General features: G+C 42.3%; 1 protein-coding gene across 2 annotated transcripts in view; it reads left to right on the plus strand.

Moving 5' to 3' along the window:
- Window positions 1-24,319, plus strand: part of GRAMD2B (GRAM domain containing 2B) — a 102,467-nt gene that overhangs the window by 72,735 nt on the left and 5,413 nt on the right. For both annotated transcript variants that reach the window (XM_045565757.1, XM_045565758.1), the window contains exons 2-12: window positions 4,029-4,148; window positions 7,056-7,167; window positions 9,239-9,305; window positions 10,512-10,615; window positions 14,258-14,353; window positions 16,680-16,751; window positions 16,851-16,931; window positions 19,280-19,391; window positions 20,027-20,149; window positions 20,755-20,842; window positions 21,810-21,914. In XM_045565757.1, coding sequence (XP_045421713.1) covers window positions 4,029-4,148; window positions 7,056-7,167; window positions 9,239-9,305; window positions 10,512-10,615; window positions 14,258-14,353; window positions 16,680-16,751; window positions 16,851-16,931; window positions 19,280-19,391; window positions 20,027-20,149; window positions 20,755-20,842; window positions 21,810-21,914 — 1,080 coding nt within the window. The remainder of the gene's footprint in view (window positions 1-4,028; window positions 4,149-7,055; window positions 7,168-9,238; window positions 9,306-10,511; window positions 10,616-14,257; window positions 14,354-16,679; window positions 16,752-16,850; window positions 16,932-19,279; window positions 19,392-20,026; window positions 20,150-20,754; window positions 20,843-21,809; window positions 21,915-24,319) is intronic.

The raw sequence follows: 24,319 nt of genomic DNA on the forward strand, positions 1-24,319 counted from the left end.
GAAGGTGGATGCAAACACAGGGAATTGTCACTGTAATTAGAAAGGAACACGCCCTCTTGGGCTGAGCCACAGGGAGGCACTTGTTTTCGTTCACCTGAGATGCAGCTTAATCATAGCTTCTGCCCTGTAGCTCCTTATTTACCTGGACTCATGTGATGATGCCTGAATCTAGTACATTCTCAGCAGAGGGGAAAGGGCCTGGGGAATGATGTGACAAGAGAAAGGAGTGTTGAGTTTGCCTAAAACTCACAGAGACTATCTCCAGGAAGAAGATAGTTGACTCCATGGAAGAATTCTAATTCTGAAAATTGTGAAATTTTCCAATTTAAATCATCAGACTAATGAGGTATGGGGAGAGTGACAAATACTGGACTGTTGCTAGGGACTGTCCAACCTGTTTCTTTACAGATTGTGTAACAGTGTGTGGCAGTGTTTTATCAAAACCAGCTTATCCTAGCAGGTAGTAGGAATGCTGCCCCTGATAGTTCTGAAGTCAGGCTTGGTTGGTACAAGCAAGCGTGACTGTCTTACTGCTCTGAAATTCCCACTGAAAAACTTTCGGGGCTCATGACTGAGGCTTACAGTGGGTTGGAGCTGGGAGAAGACACAAACCTGCCAAGGCCAAGTGGAGGTTGATCCTGTTTCCACCATCTCCTGCTGCTTCTATGGATACTGGAAACTGTCACCTCACTTATCTGTCTCACCTACAGAGCTGAGAGCACCCTCCCGGCAGGCACCACTCCCATAAATATTTGTTGAAAGAGGAGGATTGGATTCTTTAATTTATTTTTTCAGCTGACTCTTTTAGTCAGTGTCCCTGAAAGGCCTTTGTCTTCTTATTTTAAGAAACTGATTTCCTTAGTATCATGATTTGAATGACACCTGTTCAGCTTCATTGACAGTAACTTTAACGTCCCCAAGGGCCCTTGAGAAAGTGTTCCATCTCCCCTCCCTCTCTGCTCACGCCGACACAGACATGTCCCTGCGGATGGGACTCTATACAGTTCAGTCTGCTGCTGGCAAGACCTCTAGGGTAAGGGGCACTTGCAGGAATACTCTCACCTGTGTTAGGAATTAACTTGCTTAGGCCTACAGCACTTTTAAGTAAACAAAAACTGAAATCGAATTGGTCCGTAGACAAATCTCACTTCCTCTTAGCGACACTACGTAATTAATCCGCATCAATCAACACGTAAATGACCACTATGAGCAAAATGCTGAGCTGAGTGCTATGGATAAAAACAGATGTTCCCTGCCCTTAAGGAATTCAGTCTAATAGCTGGATAACTAAAACATCTGGGAGAAAAGTTAACAGTACAAGGCATTAATTGAATAGGTACCTAGTGAATTGGAAAACCAGCAGCAGGATAGAGGAGACTGGGTGAATGGAAAGCTCTGCGGAGGACATGCCCCTGGGCAGGGCTTGCACGGAGAGAACCAGAGCTGAAGACCAAGCCCAAGGTTAGGGAAGAGTGGCGTGGGGAATATCAGAAAGAGGCCACATTAACTTGAGCACAACTGCATGTTCTGTCATTGAGAGACTTCGTTTGGGTAGGATGATACAAAGTAACGCACTGTAATCTTTTCAGTGCTAGGGGTCCCGAGACAGGACTGCCACATGTGGTGAAGCACTTAGCACCCTGCACTGCACAAAAGTGCCTGACCACGAAGAGTCAAGGTCAAGGAAGGGCTGAAATCCAGCCTGGGCTTTGCTGCCTTTGCACGTTTGCCTTTTCTGCCCAGAGCAAGAGGCGCCGTATCTCTGCCAGTGGCACCTTTTCCTTAGCGGTTCTCGGCAGGAGTGGCTCTGCGTGTATACAGAGGCGCTGCACAGAGCTACGGCCCTGCCCCTCAGTCCTGATCTGACCCTGCGTAGAATTCATCAAGTATTTGCATGAATGTGGAGAGGGATTACTGAGGTTCCAGTCTCCTACTTAAAGAGGGCTGCTCAAGTAGATTTCTGCCTGATGGTTTTGAAGAATAGCGGTAATGTGTGTGTCTCGAGGGGGATAGAGAAAAAAGGCAAAAATATACTCTAAGGCCCCTTAACCAAAGAATCTAAACATTCTTTGAGTTCACAAATGAAACTTGGGGCTAAGTTTAATAAAGTCCAATTGTTTTATTTTAAACCAAAGCAGTGTTTTCCTAATAATAGTTCAAGGCCTTTCATGTACCTTTTGTCACTCATTTATGGACTAAGCCCTTTTAACGTACTTAATATTTTAAGTACTTTGAGAAGAACTGAAGAAATGGAAGGTTGAGCCTCTGTCCTCAGGCATTCTTCTACTTAGGAAAAGAGAAAGGCATACTGCAAAATGAGAGCATCAGCCATTTGCAGGGGTTATTAGTTAGATACCCTAGTCAGATATGCTTGGTGTTTTGTTTTGTTTTGTTTTGTTTTTTTTCTGAGACAATCTCACTCTGTCACCCGGGCTAGAGTGCTGTGGCGTCAGCCTAGCTCACATCAACTTCAAACTCCTGAGCTCAAGTGATCCTCCTGCCTCAGCCTCCCAAGTAGCTGGGACTACAGGTGCGCGCCACCACACCTGGCTATTTTTTTCTACTTTTAGTAGAGATGGGGTCTTGCTCTTGCTCAGGCTGGTCTCGAACTCCTGGGCTCAAGCGATACTCCCACCTCAGCCTCCCAGAGTGCTAGGATCACAGGCGTGAGCCACTGGTCTTGATCTTGATGCTAGGTTGGGACTTCTAGTGGCAGGCTGCAGTTTCCATAGGCTGTAAAAAGTAGTGCGCAAATAACCACAAAGCTTAGATTGAACAGTGACATTTCCTGCTGAGCAGTCATACGCAGGCAAGTAGGTGATAATACCAAACAGGTGATAAATCAGGATCAAAACGAGCCACTCTGTCATGGCAATGCCACCTTAACATGTCTGTCTTTATGCTTGGCCCCATGGAGTTCCCACATCCTCAGAAGTAAGTTTTGTGAGTTCTTTGCTGCCCAGGCTGACAGTAAAGATCTGAGTCATATGTAACATTTTGTATTCTCCTTTCAACATTCCTTCCTCTCCCACTTCCCACATTGGAAATGTTTTCCCGTTTCCCAAAAGGCCTGCAACTGCCGACTAAGCGAGTTCACTTCTGCATCTGCCAAGCCAGTCGTCCTGCCTTTGCCAGTGGGTCAGCGTGCAAAGCCTCTCACTCACCTTCCCCTCGACTCCCCACCTCTCTCTTTTACTAGGTCAGACCTGGTTCCTCCAAAGCCTTGATCAGAGCTGTATGCCAGCGCTGCCCCTAGACCCTGTGGTTAGGATAAAGAGGAATAAGGTTCCCACCCCACTGGGGAGGTGTCACACCGAAGAGTTAATAAGGGAGCTAAAGGGAGGGGTAGGTGGTTGGGAGGGATGCATGGGGAGAGAGAAAGAGAACACAAAGGCCTTACAGATGGACAGAACTGAGTTTAAATTCCAACTGAAATAAACGCTGACTCTGTGAACTTGGGCAAGATATTCAATGAGAATATCTGTCCAACGAGGACAATAATTCCTACCTAACATGGGTGGTTGTAAAGATTATAGACTGTAAATTGCTTAGGGAAGTTCTTGGTTAAAACAGTAAGTGGGACCCAGGTAACTACAACAAAAGGTGATAAGTGACATAAGAGAAGTACAAACAAAGGGGTGGGGGTTCCCGGCAGGAAGGCGCACACCTGTGGGAGGCCACAGGTGAGCGTGAGCCTGGGTTCTGGGCCCTCCCAGCCTCCAGGTGACCTGCCCCAGCACAGCCTGGCAGAGCAGAGCTGGGCAGCGCAGCCTTCAGGTTCAGACTGAGAGCCAGCAAGTCCCCACAACGGACATTTACAAGCTAAGCAGGTGTGACCTGCAGCTCCCGCCCTTGAGGCACCAGGCGAGGGGTTAGCATGGAGATCGGGAAAGTGCTGAGCTGTCCAAGTTGACTAGCCTGTCGTGGGAAATGAAGGTCATTCTACTCTCCAGAAAGTGGAGTTACTTCATTTTTTCTTCCATCTCTCTCTGGATGTCTAAGGTGAAGCGTCTTTCTCTCTTCTCCAGCTCAGAAGCTGAGAATGGTGTGGAGGAGAAAAAGAAAATCTGCAGGTCGCCAACAGCCCAGTCCCCTACCCCATCCCTGGAGGCCGAGTCCCCAGACCAGAAGAGAATCATTTCCCTCCGGTGAGTCCTCGGTTGACTCTCTTTGTTCTCTTTTGCCTTTTGGGGAGGAGGGGCTGCGGGAGGAGCAGGTATTTCTAGTTTCTGGTCATTGTTCAGAGGAAGCATCTGCTGTAGGCTAGTGATGCCCCTGAGAAAGCACGGGCGGTTTGCTAGAGGCCCGGCCACTGGTGTCTGCTCCCTCTCTCATCTCTTCCTGGCAGTGTCTCCTCCTCCTCCCCGCCCCAGCCTTCTGCAGACCACCGGAGCCTGCCTGACAGCGCTGCCTTTGCTAACAGCTGGAGCCAGGGTGGCCTCGTCTGGGGCGTAGATCCATGAAGCACGTGGGAAGGCCGGCCAGGTCAGAGCATCTGCCCAGCCTCTGGGTCTGCTCGCTGGTGGCTCACTTTCCCGGGGGCCACGGTTTGCTGGGTCGCCGGGGCAGGGGCCTGGTTTGGTCACGGGGCTGGCGGGGAGAGGAGGTTTTAAGGTGTGTAGCTGTGGCCCCCGTTACTCTCGGGAGCACTAACTACCAAACAGAGACTTAAAGTTGTTTTTTAGCCCTTAAAAGGGAGTGGTTAAAGGAATGGTCAGTGATGGGTAAACGTGATTTTTTTTGTACCTTTACTAAGTAGAGGAATTACTGTTGTCTTCCCCATTGTTAGAACTGCTAGAACTGCTACCTTCTACTTCTTTTGGCCTCTGCTAAGGGAGAGGAATTAACTCTTGCTTTTTGCTTCCTTCCTGGCTACCCAGCCCCTGTCCTCTCTCCACACCTATGCTTTGTTCAAGACCAAGCGTAAGTCTTAACTCTTCCCCCACACTTTCCTTTTCTGACTCTAACTCCCAAGTATCTTTCCATCTTTTCTGTGCGTCTGTTTTGTGGCATCTCACTTTCACTGTTTTTTTCTATAGTTGTTTCCTGTCAGAGCATCCTGCCTCACTCACCAAATGATTCTCTTCTCAAAAGCACAAAGCATGTTGTTTCTCAGCTCTTTCACCATTGTCGACCGGCTACAGCAGGCGCCTTAAAAACGCTGTTGATTTTGCCCCAACTTCCCCAGGCTTCAGGGAACATAACATACTCATCAGCAGGGCATGTGTGTTAACCTTCATGGAAGTAAAATCTATGCAGTCGCAAACCCCATGCTTGGTTAATGCTCTGCTCTCACCGTCTGGAAATGCTTAATAATTTTTATGTAAGGGGCCCCACATGTTCATTTTGCACTGGGCTTCTGGTCCTGCTTATAGTCACCCGTAGAAAGTGAAAGTAACATGGTTGAGAAGACTCAAAGAAATCGATACCGTGTAGATGAGCACCCCGCAAGCTCCCTTGGTGCACGTTTTTTGAAATTATCAAGGGTAGAGCCACCAACTCCTCACATTTGCTTGCAAGCCATAGTTCTTCAAAAGATCAGAGCTTTTTTCTTTTTGGCAATTCCATTAACATTTATTAATTTGAGTCAGTAGAGGTGATAAATTCAAATTAGTGAGTAGTATAAATAAAAGGTAAGCTGACATTTGTAAAAATAATTTTATTTTCAAGTACAAATGTTTACTCATAGCTTCCTAAAAAAGTAATCCCTAGAATTCCCGGGGAATTTATATCTGTGAATAGGTTCAGTGTTCTGTAGCTGAAGTGAAATCCATCTACCTTGAATTGCTGACAGGTGTTTCACCTGTGATTGGAGCATTGTGGGGTCATAAACTTGTGGCTGGAAAGGGCTGAGGACATCATATGGTCCATCTTCTTACAGCTAAAAAAACTGGGACCTAACAGCTCTGTGACTTCAGTCATTTTTGTCCCTCTGTGACACCCATGTTTCAGATTTTTAAGTCCACTTTGAAGCAAATACTTTCTTAACTGAGCATCATTTTAAAGAATGATATTGGGAAATCATGGATACCTTGTGCCATTTCCCTCTAGTGATAAAGCAACTACATCATTATAAAACTTGCTCTAAAAATCATACATACATTCCAGTTTGAAATGACTATTTTTAACTATTGGTTTGAAGATAGCGCAAATTTACACATCTACTAAAATGGACAGCCAGGGCTAGAATCACTGTAGAAAGAAACCCTGGAGCTCTGTCCTCTGCCCTTAACGTGACAAAAGAAAACTTGACTTCAAACATGCTCTCTCTCTTGCTCTCGCTCTCTCTCTCTCTCTTTTATTTATTTATTTATTTATTTATTTATTTATTTATTTATTTATTTATTTATTTATTTATTTTCCTGATTTCACTTTTACTGATTTCCTGCTCTGGGCTGTTGTGTCTCCCCTCTCATCGTGACCAATTCCTCTCGTCCCAGCGTATTAAACCCATCATCTCATTGTTCTCCTCTTCTCTTACCTCCTGTTAGACTTACTGTCTCTATACCTGCTCCTAACTCCTACGATGTGTATTATCTTGGCAATAAATCATGTACTGCCTTTTTAAAAAATGTCTGACGCATGTGTACACAGGCTCCTTGAGGATAAAGACTGTCTTGTGGGCCCCGAGGCATTTAACACAAAGCCCCACTTAATTAATCCTTGTTAAATATTAATGGAATTCTGAAACAAAAATATTCTTTGATTAAACTATGGCAGCAATTTTGTTTAGTAATTTGCCTCAAGTATTCCTCTTTACACTGATTAAGATACTTTTAAAATGACATAATTACTTTCACAGCTTGATTGTTATTTCTCCCTTTATAAGTTACCACGTCTAGGGGTTGTGATTGCAGCCTGCACAGATCACCCCAGGCTCCCAAACACGTGCTGTGTAAATGCCCGCAGAGTAGCAGGAATGAGCATTGATACCTAGAAGAGAAAAACAAACGTCAGGTTTTCTTATGAGATGGTATGATAATCAAGATTTATTACAATAAATTAGTGGCATAAAAAATTTATCTTATAGACTCCCTGGATTTTTCTTTCCCCAGGTCAAAATCCAGTTTTGATGGTGCCTCTTTAGCAGGTGATAAGAGCGATTGTAAAACAGAAAGCAAAAATGACCCTAAGACTGAAAGGAAAAAGTCGTCCTCTTCTAGCCAGGTAATTTGGGAATGGAATTTGGATTGTCTCAGAGGGTGACGGAACTACTGAAGCTAGTGGAAAGAAGGAATGGGAGCGTCCAGCTTCCTGCTGGGCAGTACTGATGTGGACGCAGGGTCTAGAGAATTAGAGGAGTCGACAGGTGGCAGTTCTTGCAGTCAGTTTGTCATCGACGTTATACTCCACAGCTGACCTTTCGACACATACTGAGTGGTAGTGAGTTCCATGCTGTGACCCTCAACTCTGACAAGTACCCGGAGATCAGGGACCAACACAGCCATGTGCTTGTCTAGTAATTAGCAAAACAAGGGGATCTGTGACATCCTTGTATGAAAACTGAAGAGTCTGCAAAGGCCCTGCCTGAGCAGAAGGCTGCTCGTGCACAGAGGAGGACCTGTGGGCAGGCTCGTCATTCTCCTCCAGAAGCAATTTGGGTTCTGCTCGAAAACGCGACCAGATAGGAAACAAGGCCCAGTTCTGTGTCATCAGAGTGTGATACATTTACTAGGGCCAGGAGTTTGGGTTGTTTTTTGTTGTTTTTTTTTTTTTTGACACTTCACCGCTAAATACTTGAATAGCTGTCTCCTAAGAGCTAAATCAAAAAACTTGGCACTCTCAAGAGATTTAACTAAATATGAAATATACAAAAATATTACTATAAAATCTCTTTTGCATTTCCACTGTTGTCCCAGTAATGATGTCCTTTATAAAGATGGTTTTTTTCCTCTCCAGGATCCAATCTAGAGTCATATACTGCATTTATTTGCTATGTTACTTTTAATTTAGATCAATCGGTCCCACTACCTTTGTTTGCCTTTGTTCACATTGACATTTTTGAAGAGTTTGTGGCCTAGGATATTTTAAATCAAGTTTACAACCACTGCTTCTTATAGCCATTAAAACCAGTCTCTGTGAAGCCCCCGTAGAACACCTAGCTTTAATCAAGGAGTCTTTCTGGATGGAAAATGTCCTCCTAGAAAGCAACATGAGATAATTTACTTCATATAAGTGTTTGTCTATAAAATAGCTGACTTGCAGGGACCGTCTGTCTTCCCGATGACCCGGTCTGTACAGCAATAATGGGGCCAGTTTTGCCATTGAGGCCACTCCTGATTTGGATCAAAGACCACCCGGGTCCTGCTCGTGCTTGTCTCTCTGTTCTCCTTGTGAGACTTGGTGTCCAGCAGCACCCTACGGGACAGTGATCCTGTGGAGGGGACCAGCTTACCTTACACTCTTTAACAGCTGTGTGGTGCGACTGACTATCCCTGAGGCACAGTGTCCCAACCCAGGGAGTGGGGACGCCAGGTTCCCAGCGTTACTGTGAGGAGGATGTTTGTGAAAGCATTTTAAAAACTATAAATTGCGGGCTATACATTGTTGTCACCACAGTTGTGAAACCAGTGCCTTGACAATGAAGTGATCTGCAGCGTTTCAGAGTCCTGGGCCTCCTCCTGCCCTGGAGGGTGAAGTCTGTGTGTGAAAGCCTGTCACTGGCTAAGGAAATGGCTTCACGACACCACCACAGTAGGGATGGGGACCATAAGGCCCTAGGCGGTAGGTCCTTTAGACGCATTGTCCCATTTAAGCCTATGGCATCCCTTTGAAGTAATGTTTTAATTTCTTAAAAATTTAAATTAATTAAATTAAATAATTAATATTAAGGGCCCAGGTGTGGTGGCTCATGCCTATAATCCTAGCACTCTGGAAGGCAGAGGCAGGAGGATTGCTTGAATCCAGGAGTTCAAGACCAGCCTGAGCAAGAGTACGACCCCGTCTCTATAAAAAATAGAAAAATTAGCCAGGTGTGGTGGCGCATGCCTGCAGTCCCAGCTACTTGGGAGGCTGAGGCAGGAGGATCGCTTGAGCCCAGGAGTTTCAGGTTGCTGTGAGCTAGCATGATGCCGCTACACTCTAGCCCAGGTGATAGAGCAAGACCCTGTCTCAAAAGAAAAAGAAAGATACTATTAAGAAAAGGAAAACTTCATATTTAATTTAAATTGATGTTAAAATTTGTGATGTTTCATGAAAAGATGGATGCAGTAATGCCTGTGCTCTGCTCTCATTGCAGTACAAAGCAAATATGCACTTTCACAAGTTGTTTCTTGATGTTCCGACTGAGGAACCACTGAGGCAAAGTAAGTTCCAGCCTGTTTGATGTTTTAATCTACATATTTGAAAAGTTGATAATGAGTTTTGGGGGAGAAAGAGGGCACAGTCCAGAGACAGAGTCACTTCTGCAAGTCATGACATGACAGTAATGCCAGCTTCAGTCAGCTTTCACCAAGCACCTGGAAAGATAAGAGAATAGAATGAGAAACAGAATCTCTCCACATGACAGGGAATCACCCGAGATGATTCCAGAATGATGATATCCTTGCCTTCTTTATTTATTGCTGAAATGCATGTGATTGGATTATCTTGAGATTTAGGATAGCGAGCCTGAGACAAGAGGCCACTAGAAGAAGGCTAAAAGGAAACTCAAGTCCTTAGACATGGACAAATACCTGCTGATGCCACTATGAAGGGTGTGAGGATCACACCTAAGTATCTTGCCCAGGATGCTAGTTAAGTACCTACTCTGAGCCTGGGCAACAGAGCGAGACCCTGTCCCTACAAAAAAAAAAAAAAATTAGCCAGCATGGTGGTGCACAGCTGCAGTCCCAGCTACACAAGAGGCTGAGGCAGGAGGATCACCTGAGCCCAGGAGTTGGAGGCTGCAGTGAGCTATGATCATGCCACTGTGCTCCAGCCTGGGCAACAGAGCAAGACACTGTTTAAAAAAGGAAAGAAAAGGAAACAGGAAAGGAAAGGAAGAAAAGAAAGAAAGAAAAAAGCACCTACTCTGCTCTGCAGTGGTTCATCAAAGGCTCAAAGTTCCGTTCTTGCCTCTTGGTGTGCCAATGTTAAGGCAGGATGCTGGATTTCTGCCGTTATCTCCAAACGGAAGGGGTGGGTCCTGTGCTCTTCCCCCAACAAGACCATGTATTTCAAAAGGAGTCATTAGTGAGAATTCCCAAAAAGAGAGGGACAGGTGTGCTAATATTAGCCCACGGATGACACACCAACCCAAATAAAGGAGACTTTTGAAACACCATTCTTGGTCTCTCATGTGCAATGGTAGATTTGCCTTTCCATCATGATTTATACTAAAGTTTGTAACACTTTGCATTAAAAAACAAATTAGTCTCCACAGCGTTCTTCCAGTAAAACCGACTTAAAAACATGTGATAGATCTTTTGAGTATATTATCTCTGCCCATCCTGAGTCACCAAAATACAGACATGACTTGTGTTTTAAATGGAAAATTCTGTGTGATACCATACCTGTGTATATTCTCCCAGGCTTCACCTGTGCTCTACAGAAAGAAATACTGTACCAAGGAAAGCTGTTCGTATCAGAAAACTGGATTTGTTTTCATTCCAAGGTCTTTGGAAAAGACACAAAGGTTAGTGTAAGTTTTTAAAAAGGAAGCTAACCCTTTATTATATGTTGTGAATATTAATTGGTTGAAATTTAGCTATATTTATAAATATTTGTGTCATGGTTATGCCTTTATACCAAATTTCCCTTTGCTGTAGTCCCAAGCACTGTGGGTTCTACACACCTGCAGATGGCTGTCACCCCTGTGCTCCAGGCACGGCTCTCGGTCATGTCCTCACACGCGTGTACATGCGTCTCCCTCGACCACACCCCGACCCTTTTACCCACGTCACCAGAGAACAAGGTTGTTCTACAGAGGGTGCGCCATAATTTGTCTCAAAGACGGTCATTGAAACCAAAGCAATTTTTTTTTAAGAAATATCAATTTTTGTACCGTATTTATACCAGTTGCCATCAGAGACATCCAGGACCACAAGCCTATGAAAAAGCTCCTTGTTAGAGCTTGCTGTACCCTCACCAGCACAGATCGAGCAGAATTGGAGCAGCTGAGGCCTAGTCGCGGGGAGGCAGACACCCACCATCCCAAGTATACGCTGACATTACATCTTTTCATTCTCATTAGACACAGATTTGGGGGAGCAGAGGCGCCTCACACCCTGAGCCATGAGGAACAGCCTGAGGAGCTGGCAGTTTGCCCAAGGCCCCGCCTTCTAAGCCAAGGACCCTGGGGCTATGGCCTAAGAAGGGGAAAGATCATTCCATCCCCCACTCGCATTCTTCACCTTTGAGCTCTTGAGGTCCCTCAGAGTTCAGTCCAGCCTCCAGAGAAACACCTTGGGTTTGTGTGACCTCACTGAGTTTTCAGTCATTCTGATTCATGATTATGAAGAAACAGTTTTTATACTCATGAAGTAGCCAATTAAAAACTCTGTGTTTTGAGCAATAGATGTGCTTTAAATATACTCTCCGAAGCCACTGGTAGTCACATAATGACCACTTAACAAATGTAATGGAAATTCTTTATTTTGTTGGTGTTGGGTCTACAGACTAGCATACTATTCTTTAGGTAAAACTTGTTATTTTCATATTGTTTCTTTATTATATAGAGTTATGTTTAGATAAACATTTTCCTTGGCAGTATTATCTGAATCAGTATCATGTAAGCGATAGTAAGCCGCACTTCTAGATTTCTGGATCATAAGGACTTGCTCATGGAGTGGGAAAAGGTTGAGTAGTACCGACCAGTGTGATACAGATCGTTCTCAGGAATTCGGAGGGCGCCAACATCTCTGAACAAAGCAGCAGGAGTTAGAGATTTTAGTAAACGGAGAATGAGTCTTAAGATGGGGAAATTCACAAAGGCAGTAAGTACAGTTTCAAGCTAATACGGTTGTAACGAGAACTGACAAAAAGAAGCTACAAAGGAGTCACCCAGGTTTTCTAAAGACATGGACACACTGAAATCGCTTTGGCATGGGCTGTGTCTAACCTCAGAGGCAGGAGACTGAAAGTTGGCAAGGGTGGGAATAAGAACCGTGATAGTGACTTGTATGTGTCTCCCCTTCTAAGAGTGGCTGTCAAAGGAGACTTGGGCTGCGGAGATGTTGCAGAATTTCCTCACTGCCAACAGACCTTCGTCTGACGTGATGCAGTGTACTGAAGGCACCCAAACAATTTGCGCTAAGAAGGGGAACCTTCCAAGCACCCTACCCAGGGAAAATATTAATAAAGTTTAGCCTTAATTTAATCAGGACCATCTAGTCAGATGCTGTCGGTATTTTCAGATGTTAGTGAAATTAACCTGTATGTATTATGTTCCATCTAGGCTCAAAATGAAAAGTGATTTAAGCTTTATTTCACGAGTGTTGCCTCATTATAATTTTATACTCATGAAGCAATTGATTGAAAACTCCTTCTTAAGGGTGTTCCTTGCCTTAGATTATGAAAAATCTAAATTTATAACCCTTTGTCACTCTGTGTTTGTGTTGCTGCTCAAAAAAAAAAAATTAGACTCATTTTAATATCATATCTAAGTAGATCTTAAATTCTTTTTTGCCAAAATTTTCCCAACTTATAACTTCTGAATTACCTCCCGTTCTTAAAATTTTTAGTGAGTAGAGTCCTCTGGCAAAATACTAGTTTTTAAAAAATGTTTCTGTAGCCCCTCGTTCTTCCATGTCTTCCTGTTTGGAATGTGGCAGGGCAGTAAATAACACCATCTAGTAAACCGAGATGTGAATTTAAATATTCAAAATGAAAAGCTCATTCTTCTTCCTTCAAGCTGGCAGTGCTTACATAAGACCCTCCTCCTCCTCACTCACCTCATGGGGGTCTTTCCGAAGATGTGAAGCATTTTTACGAAGCAGATGTTCAAGTGAACGTGTGTACCTGTGGAGGGAATCAGATTGTTTTCTTGTTACCCTGCAGTGTGTGACTCTATTTTCAGAGATCAAAGTGATGTGATCTGTTTTCCTTTGAGACCAAACCTGGTTAGAGGGATATAACGTTGAAGTATCAGGAACTTCTACTATTGTTTGTGCCATCTGATACATTCTTATTGCAAATTGTATTGAAAAGCACCCCATGTTTGGATCAGATTGGTTCAAATTTCATCTTTGTAGCTTCTTATATGTAAGACTTTAAGCAAGTTACATTCCTCTCTAAACAAATTTCCTTATCTCTTATAGCAACTTCATAGGATCATCATAATTAAATTATATTCTTATCTGACAAATAGTTATTAATAATGGTAACTTCTACACTGTCATTATCATTGTTGTTTATTGAACCAATAGAGAACTTAGAGTTCTCTCATGTCACTCATCCTGATTTCATAAGTGAGAAAATGAATGAAATTTTTATTCAGCAGTGGGCATTTTCCATGTATTATCTCTTCTAATCCACAGAAAATCCTTAGCAGTACACAAGACTATCTCCAATTTATAAATCAGGAAACTGAGGTTAGAATAGTTTATAAGGGTGAGTAGGTCATGTAGATACAGGTTGAATATCCCTTATCTGAAATGCTTGGGACCAGAAATGTTTCCGATTTTGGGATATTTTCACAATATTACACAATCAGCAGAGCATCCTAATCTAAAAATCCAAAATCCTAAATGCTCCAGTGAACATTTCCTTTGGGTGTCACGTTGGCACGCAAAAAGTTTTGGATTTTGGAGTCTTTTGGATTTCGGATTTTGGGATTAAGGATGCTCAGCCTGTAGTCACAGAACTGAGCTGAGAATTCAGGTCCCAGACTTCCTAACCATTGGTGGTTCCAATACACCAGTGCTTTTTAACGATTTCCCCACCCGTGTGCACCTGAATACAGAAGAGAGTGGGGCAGGTAGAGGTTGGCCAAAGTAGATGAGCACAGGCTCGAGGCTTCTTTAAAGCCTTGTGCTTCTCTTCAAAATGAACGTAAATTTTGCATTCTGTTCCCACGTCTGCAGATAAAGGTTTCCCACCGCGACCTTCAGTAGAATTGATGATCCAGATTTATCCTCTGGTCTTGCAAATACCAGTTTGAGGAGCTCAGGGACACACTTCTGTCACTCTCTAAGATTCCGCGTTCCTTTATTTTCAGGAAGGCTGGAGAGCTTGCTGCTGGTTTTGATTTCTGTTTATCTTTTTTTTTTTTTTAACACGAAGATGTGAAATGTTCTTTGAAGTGTGAACCAGAGTTAACTTGGTGCTTCTGTTTCAGATCTCCATTCCCGTTTTCTCGGTAACCCTAATAAAGAAAACCAAAACTGCTCTTCTGGTGCCAAATGCCCTGATTATATCGACAGTCACGGACAGGGTGAGTGTGCACCAGAGCGAGAGCCCTTTGCTCTGTCCTCCTGCCCTGGACTCTGTTCCCTTAGGGTCCTCTTGCCAAGGACCTCTTACCCTGAGCTGTAAATATCATTATCTCCTCATGAATCAGGAGATATTCTGTCAGACTAATTTTAGAAATTATAGCCTATAGATGTTTATGTACTGTTGTTTCCCTTATAATAAATACTTGCCTGACCAAGGTCAAAAAAATAAAATTCTTTCCCAACTTCCTTTTCCCTAATATCTGTCAAGTCAGGCTAAACGGTATATTCAGTTTTTTAAATATTATTTTAAAAAATAAAGGCTCACACCTATAATCCTAGCATTTTTGGGAGGCCAAGGTGAGAGGATGATTTGAGGCCAGGAGTTCGAGACCAGCCCAAGAAACATAGTGAGACCCCCATCTCTACAAAAACTAGAAAAATTAGCCAGTTGTGGTGGCATGCGCCTATAGTCCCAGCTACTAGGGAGGCTGAGGCAGGAAGATCACTTGAGCCCAGGAGTTGGAAGCTGCAGTGAGCTAGGCTGACGCCACTGCTCTCTAGCCCACCCACAGAGTGAGACCCTGTCAAAAAGAAAATGTATAACCTTGCTGGCAGGGAGATTAGAGTCCCTGGGGTGGGGTGGCCAGCCTCCCCCTCACCTCAGTCAGTACCTGCCCAGACCCATCCCAGGGATGCCAGGCGTGTGCCTGCTCCGCAGCGGCAGCAGTAGGACCATTTCCTACACCCTCTTTGCTACCAGGCTGCCCAGCTACCTTTCTTCCATACAGAAATCTTAGAGCTGTCACTGACTATCAGGCTACCCCAGACATGTGCTACCAGAAATATGTGCATTAAAAGTGGTATTTATTTCAGCTTAGCAAGACATGGAGTGGAGTCATTTGGCTACTCATTTTTCACTTGAAATTATTTTTTAATCTTTTACCTATTATTTCTATAAAAGCATAAAAACTACATTCTATTCTAACCATACTGGAAACCTTGAAGAGAAGAAAAGATAAAAGAAACTATTCTGATAAGTTAGAAAATAATCTATTTGGGGACTTTTTTTTTAATACTAATAGCCAACAGGCATCAAGTGCTTACTCCTTGCCAGGCATACGCTAAATGCTTTTCTTACATGTTCTCATTTACTCTACACTACCACCCTGTAAGGGATAAATATTGTTAAGAAAACTAAAGGTAAGAGGGGTTCCACAGTTTTCCCAATGTCACCCACGTGATGTCAGAGCCAAAATCTGCAACTAGGTCTGTCTAATGCCAGAGCCCACAATGTTACTTTGGAACATAGTACTTGCTTGCAAATTGTTCAAGTTCTCTTATAATCGCGAACTCATGGAAAGGAGGTCTGAAGAGATTCTCTGGCTTAAATAGATGGAGAAAGAGTAGGTTTTTCCTTATGTCTTTTTGTCTCCAAATTATTTGTCTAGGTCTGATTTTACTCCTTTCCCACAGCTCACGTACATGCATGCACTAGAAAATCTCCATATTTGGACCAGGAAGAAACTGGAAATGGCATGAAAAAGAACTAGCCTATTAGAGCTGCTGGGAAGCTTTCAGTGGAAATCTAGGTCAGAGCAGAGAAAGCAGACCCTTGGGAATTGTTAAATACCTTTAAAAACAAAAACAGAGGGGAAGAGACTGTAAGGAGGATCTAGCAAACATCACTAGCCTTAAAGTCCAGGCCTTTTCCTCTCTGTGCTTAGAGCACCAGTGTCGGGGTTTTGGAGGCTTCGTTTTTGCCTTTCATTTCTTTATTACTCTGAAATTGGGTATGGGGATTTTGTTGCTATTTTGGGGGAATATATTTGCTTTATTCCAAAAATGGAATAGAAATTGAATGTTTAGGCCAGGCGAGGTGGCTCATGCCTATAATCCTAGCACTTTGGGAGGCCGAGGTGGGAGGGTCACTGGAGGCCAAGAGAGTTCAAGACCAGCCTGGGTGAGACCCTATGTCTACAAAAAATAAAAAAATAAAAATTAGTAGGATGTGTTGGTGTACCTGTAGTCCTAGCTATGCAGGAGGCTGAGACAGGAGGATCACTTGAGGCCAGGAGGTTGCAATGAACTATGATGATGCCACTTCACTCTAGCCCCCAGCAAAAGAACAAGGCCCTGTCTCAAAAAAAAAAAAGAAAGAAAGAAAAGAAATTGAATGTTTGGCTGAGAGGAATGAGAACATAGGCCAGGAAATGGTCTACATCGTTTGGAAATGAAAAAACTATATACAGACACCTTTTTGAACTCTGAACTCTTGATTGTCGTCATGGCAGTATCTGTTAATAATTATTGTGTTTTGTTTTTCAGTACATATTTGTCTCCTTGCTCTCCAGAGATTCAACTTACAAACTACTCAAATCTGTATGTGGACACTTAGAAGTGAGTATGACATCCCTGAGCCTCGGTTACTGTCTCTCTCCTATATTTCTTATGTTTTCTTAGTTGATCTGGTTTTTCATTTCATTCCAATAATTTCAGAGCACAAGTGTTGGTAACAGCCCCAATCCATCTTCGGCTGAAAATAGTTTCCGGGCAGATCGCCCTTCATCTTTGCCTCTGGTAAGTTGCCTACATAACTATCTAAACGCAAAAGAAAGGGAGTAAGTCCCACCATTACACCTGTGCTTATACCATGACCGGGGTGTGGGAAGAACTTAGGACCAGGATGTTTGAGGCACAGTTGAAGAAACAGGGCGGGGCGTATCTGTCCTGAAGAAGAGGGAACTGTAGGAGGCCATAAACTTTTGTCAAATAATCGAAGAGTTGTCCTGCAAAAGAAAAGCAGCATAATACTGGGCTGTTTTGGTGAGTTACCGGTCACTGAAGACATTTATGAAGTCTTGCTGTGTTGGATGGTCAATATTGTTTTAGAGGGATTCACAAATCTATTTGAGGTAGGGTTGAGTAATCCTACAAATTGACAAATGTCTTTTATGTTCAAGACAGCATGCTAGTGTATACTGTAGTATACCAGGAAAAACAAAACTAATTCTTACCTTCAGAGATGTTACAACTGAGAACAGAAGATGAGGCATACTCAGAAATAACTGTAAAAAAAAAAAGCTATCGTATAACACCCAAGTGACAGGTAGAGGTTGTTTGATTCCCTTAGACTTTTGTTGACTATAAAGTAAATCTCCAGTGGGAAGCGGTAAATCTGTTTGTACAAAATGTGCAATGGTAATGGTATAATGTTTTCCAAAAAGTTCTGATCATACCATTCAAATGATTGTTCCCAAACTGGTTACCGTTAAATACTCACCTGTAGTGCAGCAGTGCGAGCCCATCCTTTCAACATGTACAAATCTTTAAGCTACTAAAATGTAGTGGGATTTAAAACATGTGCACAAACACTTTTGTACGAGAATGTTCGTAGCAGCATTACTCACAATAGCCAAAAAGTGGGAAAAACCCCATGTCCATCAACTCACTCATAAATGGATTTTAAAATGTGGTATATCCACATAATAAAATATTTGGCCATAAAAAGAAAATGAAGTAGTGAAAAACGCTACAACGTCGATGGACCTTGAAAACATATGCTAAGGAAAAGAAGCCACCATCACAAGGCCACCTATTGTATGATGCCCTTTATTTGAAATGTCCTGAAGAGGCAAAGCTATAGGGACAGAAGGTAAATCAGCGATTGCCAGGGAGTGGGCTGTGGGAGAAATTGGGAGCAACTGCTGATGGGCACAGGGTTTCTTTTTGAAATGCTCAGCCATGAGATACTGGTGGTTACACATGTGACTATTCTAAAAACCACTGAATTATACACTTTAAAATGGTAAATTTTATGTTATATGAATTTTATCTCAATTTTTTTAAAAAAAAAATCTACCTTAAAAAAAAGAGTGGGAAGCAGTACAAAATACAATTAAACATGTACAATTTGGAATCCAACAAACCTGGTTTCAAATCAGGGCTCCACCCAGCTGTATGTCACCAGGCAAGCTCTCTACCTGCCCTGACTCAGTTTCTTCGTCCATTAATATGCCAACCTCACGATGAGGCTATGAAGATTAAATGCAATCATATATATAAGGAGCTTTGCCTACTGCCTGATACATGATAGGCATTCAATAAAGTATTAAATTGAGAGATTTAAGTTTTTCAATTTTCCTTTCCCTATAAATTCTTGCATGAAATCAAAATGAGTGTTGAGATGAACAAAAGACAGCTAGTTCAAGGTGAAAGGTTGGTAAGTTGCTTACAAGATGAGTCTCTTCTTCATTTGGAAGCTAACAAAATTATTAAAAGCTCAGGCCAACTGTACCTTTACCAGGACATTTTAATGACAGCACCTGTCCCTTCAGTTCTTAAGCACTTTGGGGGAACCAATGGAATACAAAGTAAAACATATCTGCATTTTCCCTTCTAAATGTAATATCCCTGACCCTGTTCTGATTTAGTTGAGGGAGAAGAAGAAAAGCAAACATTCTTTCCACGGTCAAATTTGCTAAAGCCATTTTCTCTTTTCTGTTTCCAATATTTTAAAAACAAAACTATAATTTAATAATATCTATGTCTCTGTATACATATTTAAATTCGATTTGGAGCGTTCTACCCGCCTTTTTCTCCTGCGTGTATCTCTAAGCAGTTTTCCTCACTACAGGGTGCTAATGAGGCCACGGCAGCTTCCCACTGGAAGTTTGTCAATCATCAGCATTCTGGGGTTTTCTCTAGAAATCCAAGTGTCAACCAAGTTGGCCACTGTTTGTTGACAGAATTCTAACTACCTAGAAAAATCTCAGTTGCAGTACCCAGACAGCCGGTGGTCTGCTGGGCAAATCCCTTCTCCTCCGTGTGTCATAGGCCAGGCCCAGGTCTCAGGGCAGGGAGGAGCAGAGTCCTGCCTGTTTGATAAGGGAAAATCGGCCTCTCCTGATTTCATTGTTTCCCTTCAGGATTTCAATGATGAATTCTCAGATCTGGACGGCGTGGTTCAGCAAGGGAGGCGAGACATGGAGGGGTACAGCAGTTCTGGTTCGCAAACCCCCGAATCCGAGAACTCTCGAGGTCTGGGAAATTGTTGTATTTTGGGGTTTTGGCGGGGGGTTGTTTTAATTATTAAACTTTTATTTGTTATTTGTTTCTCACTGATAGACAATATGGGAATTGTTGTATTTTGAATAAAATTTAATTCCCCACAAAACATCCTCACCTTATTTCCTTAAAAACAAAAACAAACAAACAAACCTCAGGTCTGGTCTCCCTAGTTGGTAGCTGGGAAGGGAGTCTGGAGACAGGCTGCCTTGGAAGTTGCAGGGCAAGGAATTGCCTGTGTGGTAAAAATTCACGTCCCTTTGTACACAGCTATCAGAGTCTCTTAAGTAGACATGCTGTTGGGGTGGCTGAGAGAGAGAAACATCCAGTATTTTCCTGCCTCTTATTTCAGGAATGTTATGAGCTGTTGTAGCCAAATGGTCCTTGTGAGTTGGTTAGGAGAGTAAAGACTGTCCCCCTGCACCATGTTACTGCTTATTTACTGAAGCGTTCAGTTGCAGTCCCCAGCCACCACAACCGGCTTGCAGGAGGCCCGTGTATACTCTTGCCCGTTGTGCATATTAACACACTGATTTGCTTTGCGGTTGGTCCTGTGCTTTTAAATACATTGGAGAGAAAACTTACCCAGCTCCGTTTTGGCTTGGTAGATTTCCATGTGACAGAATCCCAGACAGTTCTGAATGTCCCCAAGGGAGAAGCAAAACCAACTCGGGCAGACGGCCATGTGAACAGAGCGCCTGAAGGAAAAGCCAAGAGTCTCTCTGTACATGGTAAGGAAGGGGTTTTCTGAGGGGGGTGTTAGAGATTTCTGTTTGTAACTTTTAAAGGGTCCCCATGTTTCACTTTATAACTGCCTTGCATAGTCCCTCCTCCCTTCCTGTTATAGGCCTTTGCATGTTACTTCACTTATTCACTCAACAAACAGTGCCCAGTTCTGTGCTTTGCTGTGGGGGATAACAAGGTGAAGAGCCTTCATGCAGGCCACTTCGTTATTCTGAATACATGGGATTATGTTTCAAAAATTGCTAGTAAAACTTAAATTCTTGATTTCTTATTTATTAGTTATTCTAATAACTACTTACCGGTTATACTGATAAGAGAGCAAGGATAGTGTTATCTTGTTCACCGTCAGCCCCAACACAGTCCTTAACACCAGGAAGGCTCTCAATAAATATGTGTTAAATGAAACGTATCGGAAGGAATTGTAACTATTGGTTAAAATGACAACCGGAAGGCTTCAGTTAATATTTTCTCTGATTTCTTTTACCTGGGAATAGTTACCTCTCTCCAGTACCTCTTCCCTTATAAGGTTGCTGCCGGGTGAAGGAAGTGTGTTATGGTTTTAAACAGCTGCGTTTTGTTTCCCACCCAACAGGGCCATCAGAAACCACTGGACTCTTACATAAAGTCAGGCCTCAGAAATGTCCAACTCTCCACCATATTCTTATATTCTATGCAGTTGTGTAAGTAAATGAATTTATTATGAGTGACTTCAGAAAATGATTCAGTTTTCTAAAGGAATCATCACTTCACATTGCCAGGTGCCATTGTAAATCTCACTTTTCTGTAATGTGACCCAAATCTTTTCTTTGACAATTTCTGTCTCCTATTTCAACACTTTTTTTCTTAGGCTTAGGTCATATTTTCATAATAATTGTACCAAATCCAGCAGAGGCCTAAGTTCTGAGTGGATACTATTGGGAAATTGTTCTGTGAATTATGAAGCATCATTATCCTTGTTATTTATTTGCCTTTTTATTTTTTTAATTGATATATAATTGTACTAGACATATTTATGAAGTACATAGTGATGTTTCGATACATATAATGTATAGTGATCAGCTCAGGGTAATTAGCATATCCATCACCTTTATCATTTCTCTGTTAACTATAGTCATTATACAGTGGTAGAGAACTCCAGAACTTATTTCACCTATCTAGCTGTAATGTTTTTCCATCTAGCCCATGTCCTCTGGACAGAGGCCAAAACAACTTTCAAATGTCATCTTCATCCCCTTTACTGAAAACATAGGCATTGACTTTTTTAGTTTCCCCACCTTCTTCTAGTCTGGAACCAGTTGGTCTTCTGAAAACAGCCTGACCCAGTTCTAGGCTGTTCCTCACAACCAAGGAGGATATGCCCTGTCTGGTTTCCAGACACTCCAGGGAATTTGAGGGTCACTAGAGGAGGAGGTTGGGCACTCTCTGCCCAGGCTCTGCTAGCAGAGGGTGACAGGACCTCGAGGGAGGAGCAGCTCTGGCCTAGCACTCCAACTTGGGTCTGGCCTTGACCGGTCCTATTAGAATGACCATTATTTGCAAACTGAGGGACTTGGGGTAGAAGATTTTGTTTTATAAACATTTCATTGTTTTATGAACATCAGGTCCTGACCATTATCCTATTGAAAATGCTCTTTTATCTCTTTCCAGTGTCTGTGCACTAATCATTTCGACCTTCTACATGAGATATAGAATCAATACTCTGGAGGAGCGGCTGGGGTCACTAACCTCCATCGTGGACACCCATAATACTGAGTAAGACAGTTCCCTTCAGTGCTGTCACCGGCTTGCTATTCAGATTAGTATAATAATTGACCTGAGCTTAACATGCTTCTTAGCAAACATTAATTGGACATACATTGTGTATGAGACATTTTGTTAAGTATGTATGTGGAAAGAAGATGGTCCTAGAAATGAATGACCTAACTCTGCACTATTTGAGTTGCTATAGTATTCCTAGTAAACAGCAAGAAACAAGACTAATTTTACATTATCTTGCTGTGTTATTCTAAGATGTGGTTGCAACTTTGCCCCATTTATTAAACTATGCAAATTTATCTTAGTTAAATGGCAGGGAGTCAAGACACTCATACAAAAGAAGAAACTCAAGTAACTCAGCACCTTTCTCATGTATAACTCTTTATATGTAACTCACGACACTATACAGATCCATGTGAGTAGTAATTAGTTGAATGTATCTGTGAAGATTTTTTCAGGGGTCATTTTTAACATGCTCAACCTAATTAAATCTTTTCAGACATAGAGTTCTTTTCTTTAAACTCATTTACATGAAGATTTTGACACATTGCCTCAAAAGTGAAATAAATTATTCCATGTTAGAAAGTGTATGTTTAGTTCAAGTTTTAAAAGTGGAGATATCCCCTTACAGAGTATCTATCTACCACGTGCTCCAGACTCTATTAGAATGGATATATACATATACAAATACAAACAATTTTCACCATAACCTTGTAAGAGAGCTGTTGTTGTTCTTGGTTTACAGATGAGAAAATGGAGGATCAGAGAAACAATTAGCTTAAGGTCCTACAGTTTGTAATAGAATCCGTATTCAGATGCAGGTCTATATAACCACAAAGCACTCGGGCTTCCCAGTCTGGCAGTGACTCTCAAACTTTAGTGGACGTCAGAATCATCTAGAGGGCTGGTTAAAACAGATTTCAGGGCCCATCCCCAGAGTTTCTTCTGATGTAGTAGGTATGGGATGGGACCGAGAATTTGCAATTTCTAGCAAGTTCCCAGGTGATGCTGACAGTGCTGGCCTGGGTTCTATACTCTGAGAACTACTGTGCTATACCGTTCTGGGACCTTTCTTTACTAAGAATCAGCTAAATCCTTGTTCTTTGGCTTATATGCGTGCTGGTGTACAGGTTATTTTTGACCCATAAGTATACATCTGAACCAGTAATATACAGAAGCCTAATAAACAGTTTGGAATAGAGTCATACCTTGCCTTTACTCTCTCCCATCTTTTACTTACCATGGTGATAATGAGGGGGAAATTCCACTAACAGAACACAATTGGAATATTCATTCTGTTACTAAAACAGTCAACCCAGGAAGAAGTACGATCTGAAAAATAACCATTTAAAGGAAAAACCGCAAAGATCACATTTGACATGAGCTCGGGAACACCGATAACAGGAAGATCTGTTAACAAACACCGTTCCAGGACCTGAGCTCCCTCAGTACCTTACTTCATTCACGCAGAGTAATCCGTCTGTGCCACCCAGGTGGCCGAATCCACACATGTAATCTGATTCTTCAGTTGCTAACGAGCCATGCTTTTGAATCTGTACATATTATCAGCTCTGCTAACACATGAATAGCCTGTAGATCGTGGACTCCTCAATGGGACTAAAGCAGATCCAGATTCCTAGCCCAGGGGTGAGGGCACAGCTGTGGCTCAGAATCTCATGTGGATGAGTCAGTTCTCCAGGCCTCAGGTCACTGATCTAGAAAATCAAGGATTTAGATTCTGTTTCTGTGAGCTAAGGATAAAGAATGCACTATTTGTTTCAGTATTAGAAAACAGAAAGATGTCTGATTGCTTTCTTAAAATCTAGATAATCATCAGTAATTTACCAAGTACCTATATCTCAAAAATGGACCCTATATAAAATAAGTTGGAGCAGTTATTGCCATTCAAAAACTTAATAGCTAAAATTAAATCACAACCAAGAAATACGGAGATGAGACAGACCATGGTTCTTAATCTTAATATGAAAATCTGATAAATAGCTTTACATCATCTCTCCAGGAAAACGTACGTACATCTCCAAATTTTCTACAGTGTTAGCTGGTGCAGGACTCCAGGGGACCCCGAGTAAGACCTCATGCCATAAATAGTCAAATGGTGAATAGTGAACATATCTGTTAGACTGTAAGGGCAATTATGTTTATATAGCAAGTCTCACAGAAGGAACTGCAAAAATCTCACATTTCAATGGAAATTTTATTAACTAGATAAAGATATTCCTAAACTTTTTGCAACTTCTAATATAAATGGCTCCTTCTCCCATTAAAAAATAACACATATGACTGAAAGAGCAATCATTCTTACAAGTGTATGCTGTGTGGGGATAGTGAGGCTCTTAGGGGTTAATAAAAGGGTTAGAAAACCCAAGTACTTGAGAATAATT

This window comes from Lemur catta, chromosome 12 (genome assembly GCF_020740605.2).
Source record: "Lemur catta isolate mLemCat1 chromosome 12, mLemCat1.pri, whole genome shotgun sequence".
NCBI classification, from domain to species: Eukaryota; Metazoa; Chordata; class Mammalia; order Primates; family Lemuridae; genus Lemur; species Lemur catta.